The following is a 10,853-nucleotide window of genomic DNA, read 5'->3' as shown; positions in this document are numbered from 1 at the left end:
TGAAAATACTGTAGCAAAGTATAAACTACTAAATGAAACAAACGAACAGGGATAATGAATCCAATAGACTTTTCTCAGATACATCTTCCTTGACATGCAGATTACATTGCTTGTTGGTGCAATTCTAAACTGAAAAGAGCACGATTGTACTCTTACAAGATCAATACCATTAATTGTGCAAAGTGAATTATTACATCTTTCACCATTTTTTCCCTTCATTCAGCAACATTATGAAAATGCTTTTTTCCCTGTAAAACAGCTTATCACTTCATGGAGATGCCGAACGAAATACTTTTATGGTTTTCAACTCACACTCATTAAGTCTCTTTCAAGCATGTTGCCAGTAGTCTAATTACTTTCACTAAATAGCTGTAAGGAAATGCTGAATTCTGATTAAGTGCAGTTAGCTTAAATGGACAAAGATGCCGGTACTTCCATATTTAGACACAAGAAATTGTGTTACTGTATTTTGAAGCTCGACTCAACAGGGAAATCACCAGTTCAGATTGTTCGAGTACCTGGAAGCACTGACCCATCTGACTGACACTCGGCTCTTTTGCCAGTTCCCAACCACATTCACAAACAAAAGCACCCCAACTATAATATTTTAAAACAGAACTAGCTTCTGACAAGCTTCAATAAACTCATTTAAACTGAAGTGCAGAAATAAGCTCTTCCACAAACTGGCATAAACAATAAAAACCAATGCCAGTGATTTTTAAATGGAGATCCTTCACTGGTGATGTAAATACAGCTTGCCTGTACCTGAGACAAGTGTTTCAGTCAGACACAACTTGTTGATCTGTTGCACCAAATGCCTTGGCAGACTCACACTCCTCCAGCAAAGTGCTTGCAAGATGAGAAATCACTTTGAATGCAGTTACATGTCTTACCAGTCCCAGTTACAAATCTGTTCCCTGCTACACCTACACATTACGAGCAACTGCTCATATCCTCATATGTCCTGCAGTCTCCACTTCTGTAATATCTGCAGTAAAACACTGCAACTAAATTATGTAATTAAACTGAGTAATTATCCAGAATGTGGAAATTATTTGCTATTTCATAAAAGTATTTCATGCTTCCTTTGGTAAAAAATACCTAAAGATGTTTAGAGCTGGAATTAATTATGATCCTGAAACCAGGATCTTAGGATGTTAAGCACTGATTTACACTTGCTGCTTTGCTTCTTCACATAGAAACATTTTCACCCATCTTTCTGGTGCCCTACAATTACAGTAGGAATCCTGTCCCCTTCACAGCACACAGTTCTGTATGTCATTTACTGTACTTTTAATCACAACAAAAATAAGTAATTGTTGCCTCTCGAAACTTCATCTGTTATCTGTACAAATGCTTCTGAAGTTTCTTTCTCCTAATGAAGGTTGAACAGTATCTACATATTGCTAATTAAAACTATACAAGGCTCTCTGAAACAGGTTACTCCAAAGTGAACCTGGCAACCACCACATTTCAGAAGAGGATCATAAAAAGAGACTAATCAAGACAACAGACTCTTTTGTGCAAGATTGTTTTTTATTAACAGACCAGAGTTTGAAATATTGCAGCTGGGCATCTGTATCTGCAAGGGAAAAAAAGAAAAGGGTATCATTAGGCACATGTAGATCTGAAATTACTTTGGTCCATAAAAAATTAATATATTTTTACATTTATAATTTGGGCTGAAAACACACTAATTTCACTGGATTTAAGATTGCAGTAGTCACCCACACAGTAACTAACTCCTAGATTAACTTCACTGAAAACACAGATTTCAAGTGCCAGACCTAACAGGCTAAACATTTCTACCTTGAACCATTGGTGCCTGTACTTGGTGTTTAAAGAGGTGCTGAGACATCGTGCATATTCTAACTCATGCTTAAAATGAGAGAGCGGCAGATTTCAGGCACTACTTACGTAAAAAAACGAAACAAAAAAACTGGCTTGAGACCAGTTCCTGTAAAGTTGGTTTGAAAACTAATGAAACTCAGTATTTTGCCAATGCTGAATTGTCAAAATTTACTATCAAGTACCATCCTCTTCCCCCCTACCTATATGAAGGAATCAGTTCTGGAAGTCTATTTTTTAAGTCACTTGAGACTATCACTTAAGTAATAAGAAATAAACACAAATACAGTTGCCCATTAACCCAGCAGACATGACATTTTTTCTACATGTAGGCTACTTGTACTTTAAGCATTCAAAACAGTAGGAAAACAGCAGGAATAGAGTGTGGAAGGGACAAAAACTATCAGTTATGTTAGATTTACAGTTATGTATGTTTGCAGTTCAAGCAGAACAACTAACTGCTTATAAGCATAAGAAACTACAGGTCAAAAAGATGGAGAGTAAAGCCCTAATGTATGTCACTTATGTGAAATGCTGAGTTCTGAGTGCAATGAAAAAGCTGAGCCATCAGCTGAATATCCTTAGTTTTTCTGCCCATGTATCACCCTCAGCACTAACCCTCACAGGCATTTACAGCTACTGCAACAGTGAACTAGATGCTCCCCTCCTGTGGGAAGGCTCCTCAAAACAAGACCACTAGTATACACCTGATGTTTGGCAGGGAAGATGGAGGAGAAAGGATCTATCCTGACATAAAAGCTGCGGTGTTTCCATTAAAACAGCAGTTTCCATCTGATGCTCAGAAACCAGACAGGAGCACAGGGTGAAACTAGTTTTCCTCAGTCTTGGTTATGAAGCCTCATGCACCAACTTTTGGGAAAAGTCTGCACGTACTGAACTTTCTGCCATCAGCAACATCATCTCTACAATACTGGTATGAGCAACAAAACATCACCCCAGGCACCAAACGTTACAGCAATTCTGCTTGTCAAAGTTACTCCCTTTTTCCCATTGGTTGAGCTAAAACCCTTTACAAATAAGAACACTGTCCTCAGTGAGCAACTATTTTCCTAAAGTGCAAATTTCCACAGGCCATGTAACCAGTGCTTTAAAACTGTGCTGGCTTCACAGATGGAGGTAAAAACACAACATGAAAGAAGCCTGGAGATGTGAAAACTGAGGAAGAGAGCAGCCTACAAAAAAGCTCCAAGAATAAAAGCTGTCAATCAGAAAGTATTTCCTAGATCTCCTTTCACTCCTTGGACAGATAGCAGACCACAATCAGCTCAACTTGCTGTGCCTTCTTGGCTAAGAATATTTTTAAAAATCTGAGAAAAAAAAACAAATGAAAGCAAAACTTCCCTCCCTTCAGAAATTTTAATTTCTGAGAACTCACCCAAATAGCAACTGCATCTGTTTTACACTGTAAATTCACAACACTATGCACATTTTTTTATTAACCAACCCTCTGGGCGTTAGGAATTCCAAAGTAAACTGCACATCTGATGTAAAAGAAAAAACAAAACCGTACAAAAAACAACCAACAAAAAAAAACCAACAAAAAAACCTCAACAAACCTATCAAAACTCCTTTACTTTGGAGGAATCGACTTGGGGAAAATTGGGTCCTTGCCTGTTATCCTTTCCAAGTACCCTAACAGTAACAAGTTTTCTTGAATTTCAGCATACCTGACACACCAAAAGGGCATTTATCCTTGACTGAAATTAAGACATGGGCAACACTAAAGTGAGTTTAGTGTGTAAAAAGCAAAGGGAAGTACAAGAACTCTGAAAAAATTCTGGCTTTAAATGGCCAGGCCTTTTCCCCCAGAACAGAAACAGCAGAGAGACGACAACAGATGAGACTGATTGTTCGAACTAGATCCTACCTTCAGGTCTCATCTGACATTGTCAAACTACCTTAAATGTTGATAAACCTTCCCATTTCTAATGGACAGACTACTCAAATGGGCAAATCTGTTTTTCAAAATTACCATTTTGGTCATTATACATTAAAGTTTTAATCAAATCATTCTGGTTTGAACAAGCTGAAAATTTAGACCAGTCCTAAAGAAGCTTTAATAGACAACATGAAGAGAACACTGTAGTTTGACAAGATTAAGAATTAATTAATAAGGGCTAAAAGTTTGGGCAAGGTCTCAAGGCTTCCCATCATAAGTTTTAAAAGTTCCTAAACATATTGTATTTCCTAAACATACCAGCTACAAAGATAATTTATCTTCACAAATGTTTAAGCTTAAGTAAAACTTCAAAAATAAAACCAGAACACTACATTGTCCAAGTAGCTTTACACTGCAGGTACCACCCAAGCATGAGTGAGCATCTGTTAAGACTTGAAAGCCTGACATGAATGGCAGCAGCCCACAGGGCAAAGCTGGAACACTGGATTGCCTTTGGCAACATCTCACCATTAGTTCATTCTTCTTATGAGTCTGTTGATCTGGTCTTCTCTGTTACCAGCATCCCCACCTTCCACGAAGTGGATTGTTTTCTTCTTCATTCCACCCCGAGGAGAGGATAACTTGAAGGGCCAAAGGAAGTTGTTCACGACTTTGAAGTTCTTGCCAACAGTGTAGATTTCATGGATCACATCTTCCATGCAGATGATGCCAAGCTTTCCTAAAATTCAGAAACAGTTTTCAGAAGGACTACAGAGCCACTGGTCAATAACAAGCTGAAAATTATCATGTTGTTACTGTCATGCCTACTGATTCTGATAAACTTCAGGAACTCAGAAAGCACTCACTCTGTCATGAAACTGAATTACTGACTTTTCCAATTAAAATGGATTAGCTGCAGCCAATTCAACATCTAGCTGGCATATTTGGCAAGAGGCATCAGTTTCAACTATTAAATATTTGCAACCAGGAATGAGGAACAACAAAAACCCAACACTGAGTGAATCTGAGGAAAATAAGACTGTGTTCTTTGAAGAAAGGTTAGATTAAATACACTTAAACCATAGCCATGTGCAGCTCACAGGAATTCACAGTACTATTTAGTTAGGCTATTGAATAATGCAACAGCATATTTCCTTAATGCCTTTATAGCGTCTTCAGCAACAAGTTACAAGTTAACTGTTCATAAAATACACTGGTAAAACGAAAAGTGATTATAACACAATACCTGTACATTTCGAATCTGTTTATCTATTGCACTGGAAAAGGAACAAACATGACACAGCCTAATTTGATGCAAAATGCAAATCAAGTACCAAAAAAAGGGTGAGGTTCAAGTCTTAGCCTTCATTCATCCCGGCACGACTGCAAAGGGAGCCTCCTGGAGCAGTCTATATTCCAACAACAGTTCACCACACTTTGTTATTACTAAACACACTGATCACTAATAGCTAGCTCTTCCTTTAGTAAGTCTAAAAAGTCCATTTGCCAGATCATGACAGTCAAAGACATAATGTCTAACATCAAGTCTGAAAGTCACAAGCTATGTATGATGCTTTCCTGTTGCAGCACAGTTGAACAATCCACTGACCCTGAAGGTCAAGGAGTTCACATTTAAAATTACAAAATCAAAATGCTAAAATTTCATTCTTTACACTGGTTTTCAGTACTTTGTAACAGAAGTTACTTCTTTCCTTTGCATTAAGCAATTAAAACTGAAGTAGAGATCCTAGCTAAACACTAGTATGCTCCAGAGACACACAGAGCCCCTTGCCCAGCTCAGCACCAATTAATTGATCAGCCCAAGGCACCAGGCTGGTTTCTGGTTCTGCTCAGCAGTGCTCACCAAGGCGTTTCTGGATCAGGCGGTTGTCAGTGAGAGCAATGCGCTGCTTGTTGATCTTGCCGTAACCACGCTTGTAGATCAGCTCATGCACAGACTTCAGGTTGGGGTACCTGAAACAGTCAAGTTCAAAAACAAGAACTGTAAGTCTTTGCAAGCCACATTCCAGGTTAACATCCCTGATTTAGACTTCCATAACAAATTATTTCCATAAGTCCAAATGTAAATTCAACAGCAGCAGAGAAGCAGATCTTACACCAGGTTCTTGAGACACCAGCACAAGAGTGCAATCATATCCATCAAGCATTACCCTTAAAAGCACTGCCTTAATCATGTTTTCAACTCAAAGCAGGGAAAGCACACTGAAGTTAAAAATACCCTGCAAATCTGGCATAGGAAACATGAAAGGTGCTCAACCCTTGCACACTGATCAGATAAAACTGGCCATTTCACTTACCCCCAGGCAATGTAGGGTTCAACAATCCGCAGCATATTGATAGAAGCCTTGTTGAGCTTTACAAACGTGCCATTAAAGATCTGGCGCAGGCGAAGAAGCTGCAACACTTTGCGGACCTTTGGGCTGACACCATTTGTGCTGGAGAGCAAAGGGAAAAACCCTCAGTTATCAACATCCCAGAAGCACTTGTTAACAGGTTAAAATAACACACAATGGAACTGTTCCCACATGAAAATCCATCACTATTGCACCAATGACACAAGCAAGCTTACTTACCAACTCATTATCTCTAGATATTTCAGTGTTAAGTTAAAACATCTATTGCCATGAAAACAATTGAAAGTACTGTACTGAATCAACTTAGAACTAGTCTTGTGCTCTCCTGAACCTAATTCTTCCAATCACATCTTCAGTTAGTTTTTTGTAACACCTTACCAAAGCAGAATTAAAAAATCACTAAAGAAAAGCTCAGTAGAATGTCTGGGAATATGTATAGCCAAACTTCATGAACGAAGATTTGGGCAGGGCTCTCCCCACGTAGGTGTGCCCTTCCAGCCTGCACAGTGGATGTTTTAGGTGAGGCACAGCGTGTGCAGAACTGGTCCCACTGTTTTAAGTTCTGAGGTCCATTTGCCACGGCTGAGCGAGCTTGGACAGTGACAGTGAAGTCCTCGGGACTGTCACAGCACCCGGTACTAACCGGGGCTGACCCTGCTGAGCATCCAAGATCTGACGGGATGGGATGGCAGGGAGGCATTGAACTGCCAGGGGACGGTCCCACTGAGACTCGAACTCAGGACCTTGGGATTCAGAGTCCAGAGTGCTCTCCTTTACACCACGGGACTGCCCTAATGTTTGGGAATAGGGGCATCTAATTTTATCGAGCTCAAGGTGAGGCAGAACAACTGTCTGGGCATATTTGCAGCCTTGCCTTTTTAAAAATCAGAGATTCTTGAAGACAATAGTCAGCAAAATTACTTAGCACTTAATTAAACATGCCTCTGGTGTATGTACAACATACTGCCAACCACTTCCCAAGCCATTGGTGGAAAGCTTTATCTTATTCACATATTTAAGCCCTCAAAACACAGAGGTAGCAGAAGAGCCAACTTCAGTGCTTTTGAACATGAAATTGCTAACAGCTGTATTCAACCTTACCCTCTTATCCTGATCACAAAGGCCAGTTTGGGCTCAGCTGGCACATAGTAGTTGCCAGCCTTGCGGGCCATCCTGGCCATCCGGATCTCCTGCCGGTACATGTGCCTGTACTCCTTGTGGTAAGCCTGGGCTCTGGCATAGATGAGTTTCCTTTGTGCCTTACGGTGCTGCAACACATTGGAAATTGCTTAGAGTCACACACATAATGCCTTTAAAGCATGAAAATCACCTTCAAGTAAGGTGCCACACTCTGGAACTTCCCACAAGTAACACAGATTAAGTACCACACAGCGCAGAACAACCCTGACAGAAGCTCTAGAGAACCTGTCAGCCCGTTACACAGCAGTGCTGCTCTGCCCTGAGCAATGCCATCATGCCTGACCCTTCCTCAGGAACTGCAGCGACAGGACAAGGAGTGATGGGCACAAAATTAAAGGGAGGAAATACAGGTTAAATATTCAGAAGAAACTATTGCACTGGAATAGGTTGCCCAGAGAGTGTGTGGATGCCCCAACCCTGGGAGTGTTCAAGGCCAGGCTGGATGGAGCTCTGAGCAACCTGATCCAGTAGGAGGGGCCCCTGTCCAGGCAGGGGGGTTGGAACAAATGATCCTTAAGTCTCCTTTCAACCCCATAACATTCTATGATTGTGCATCAAACTTGCCCTCACAAAAGCTGTAACCTCTTACCTTGTACCACACTAATTTCAATGTGACAGACAACAGCACATTTGACCCTTAACCGCCCAGGACTGGTTTGTTATCAACCAAAACATGCACAGTTTAATCCAAAACATTAAGAAAATGTCAACATGCTGGACCTAAACACTGAGTATTGCAGCACATCAGCAGGAACAGCAGCTGATACTGTAACAGACAAGTAGCCTAAATCAAGAGGTCAAAGAATATTCACCTTTTTTATAGCCAAAATCTTCTTCTGCCGTTTGGCTTTCATGGCCGCATAGGCCTGCCGCTTCTTCAGCAGGCTCTCGGGCACCGAGGGCACCTTCTTTGCTCTAAGGAAAAACAGAAACAAAAACCACCTTTCAGCTGAGATGAAGAAACCCCAAGAAGTTGCACACGACAAACAACAAGGCTGACTCTCTAACACAAGGTGTGCACAGGCCTTGCTGCCTCCAGCCATTGCACTGGGGCATCTTCCTCATTCCCGCTGTTCCCAGACCTAGAATAGTGTTCCAGGACAATCCCTGGGACTCAACCAGGTGATTTTCTGGTTTCAGGACCTGTACAGTTCCCCTTTAACTCAAGGGAAGGAACCCTGATAGACCAACTGAGTTGCACACAACCTGCAGGGATGGATCACTGCACAGACTGAAATCGCTCCAGTGACTAATTGTTTTCCTTACCTTGATATGGAACAACTTGTAATAAAACACTCTGTTTCAAAGAGAACTTCTCTAACATTTCAACAGATGCTTGAAAATGAAAAGCTAATTTGGCAGTACTCTGAATTTTTTTCATAGCACTTTCAGCTTGCTCAGATTTTCACAGAATCACAGAGTGGGCAAGGCTGGAAGGACCCCAGAGGGTCACTGGTCCAACCTCCCTGCACAAGCAGGGCCATCCCAGAGCCCGCAGCACAGGATTGCAGTCAGACGGTTCAGGAGTATCTCCAGTGAGGGAGACTCCACAGCCTCTCTGGGCAATCTGTCCCAGTGCTTGGTCACCCGCATAGTAAGTTCTTCTTCATACTAAGCTGGAACTTTCCATGCATGTTTCTGCCCACGGCCTCTTAACCTTGAGACTTTAAAGTCTTCAGCGCGTCCAAACTCGCCAGCGCAGCGTTTACAGCGCCACAGCCACCCGGGCGAGCTCCAACCCCAGCGCGCCCGGAGATCCCTCCCTGCTCCAGCCACAGCACAGCCCTGACCGCCCTCCCGCCTATCCCGCAGGACGCCGCCGGCCCGGCCCCGCACCCCAGGCCCGTCCGGGGCCCGCTCCCCGTCCCGCCTCGCCGAGGGCGGGCGGCCGCAGAAGGGCCGGGCCGGTGGCGGCTCCATCTCCGCCGCGCCGGGCGCTGCCCTCCCACTGCCGGCGGCCCCAGCGGAGGCGCGGCGGCGCCGGGGACGGCGGGGGCAGCGGGCGGGCGGCGCGGGGGCCGAGGATGGCGGCGGATGCCGCGGGCAGGCCCAGACTCACTCCTTGTCCGCCATCGCAGCGCCGGAAGAGAGGGGAGGGCGCATGCGCGAGGAACTCTTAGCCCATTCGCCCGGGCAGGCGGGGCCCTACGCACCACCAGGACCCCGGAGTTGGGTGTCCTCCGTTGTGCCTGAGCGCAGGACGAGGATCGAGGTAGGCAGGCAGTGCCTGAGGTAAAAGTGTCCGGGAGCCGCCTCCGCCGGGGGGGCTGGAGCTGCGCGTGTCCCGGGAATGGTCGCGTCCTGAGAGCTGTCCCGGGAATGGCTGTGTCCCGGATGCCGGCTGTGTTCCGGCCCGGGCGGGAGGCGCTCCGGCTCAGCCCCGGCTGTCCCTGCAGGAGGCGGGGAAGGAGCCCTCCGTGCCGCGGCTCCCGGGGGTCTCGCCTCAGGCAGCATTTCCCCCATTCCAGGCTTAAAGCCTGTGCTCCAAACCTCCGGGACGCCTCCCGTCCGCGCCCGGTGCCGAGGCGGGATGAGGCGGAGAGCGGGGACCCCGCGGCCCGGCGGGGAGAGCGCCCGGGCCCCGCCGCAGCCGCGCTCTGCCCGCCCGGCCCCAGCCCTGGCCCCAGCGCTGTCCCGGGGACCCCGGGGATGCTGCGGCCCGATGGAGCAGCGCGCCTTTGCTGCGCCCGCAGCATCGCCCGCCGGGATGCTCAGGGAAATGGGAACCGCGGGCTCCGCTTGTGCCGGGACGTGCTTTCATTAGGCTGGGCAGCGGCATCGCTGGGAACCGGTTCCTGCACGGGCAAGGAGGGCAGGAGGGCTCGGGAGCGGCGCTGCCCGCACCGCAACGCGAGCCCTGGGGCTGCTTTGGGCTGTGCGTCCTCGGTCGGTCCCGGGTTTTTTTGTGCCTCCTCGGTCGGTGTCTCTCGCCCGGGCACCTGCGCTCCTGGAATCACCTGCGGAGGCGCCGCCCGGGCACATCATTACACACGGGCGGGGAGAAGGGGAGTGAGTGGAGCTCTGAGCAGCAAAGAACAGCCCGGTGTAAAAGGTGCAGGCAGCAGAGCTGGGGATAAGGAGTGCCGAGCTCTGCATTTGCTGGTTCTGTCGCCTCTTGACAGCACGCAGAGGTGCTGGGTGGTACTGACACTTGAGAATGTTATTGAGGATGCTCGGGATTCTAGTTACAGCTGTATTAGTGTTGATTTTATGCTAAGACATATAGAAAAATCACAAAAGGGGGCGATTAAAATCAGCACGCAAATACGAACTAAAACACCTGCAATATCTGCTAAGGAAGAGGTCGTCTGCACATTCTACCAAAACTTTGGAACTCGCATTTCTGCTAAATCCGAGAGGCAGCAATGCAAAGCTCCAAACACCTCTCTGAAAACTGGAAGCTAGGCAGGGAAGAAAGCGCAGCGTTCTGCTCTTTGGGGCGCGGCTGCAACCGGGCAGGGGCGGTGGGATGAGTCCTGCCCGTCCACGTGTGAGAGAAATCGCTAGGGCACGCTCTGCTCCTCATCCTC

General features: G+C 45.7%; 1 protein-coding gene across 1 annotated transcript; it reads right to left on the bottom strand.

Moving 5' to 3' along the window:
- Positions 1-1,515: 1,515 nt before the first annotated feature.
- RPL7 (ribosomal protein L7) lies at positions 1,516-9,490 on the bottom strand. Its single transcript, XM_071554352.1, has 7 exons — positions 9,383-9,490; positions 8,136-8,238; positions 7,225-7,391; positions 6,067-6,204; positions 5,613-5,722; positions 4,277-4,487; positions 1,516-1,582 (listed from the first exon to the last, which is right to left on the bottom strand). Exons 1-6 carry the CDS (start codon positions 9,424-9,426, stop codon positions 4,279-4,281), a joined length of 771 nt encoding a protein of 256 aa, XP_071410453.1. The 5' UTR covers positions 9,427-9,490; the 3' UTR covers positions 1,516-1,582; positions 4,277-4,278.
- Positions 9,491-10,853: the final 1,363 nt, after the last annotated feature.

This window comes from Pithys albifrons, chromosome 4, assembly GCF_047495875.1.
Source record: "Pithys albifrons albifrons isolate INPA30051 chromosome 4, PitAlb_v1, whole genome shotgun sequence".
In the NCBI taxonomy this organism is placed as follows: Eukaryota; Metazoa; Chordata; class Aves; order Passeriformes; family Thamnophilidae; genus Pithys; species Pithys albifrons.
This window is presented reverse-complemented; position numbering and strand designations above follow the sequence as displayed.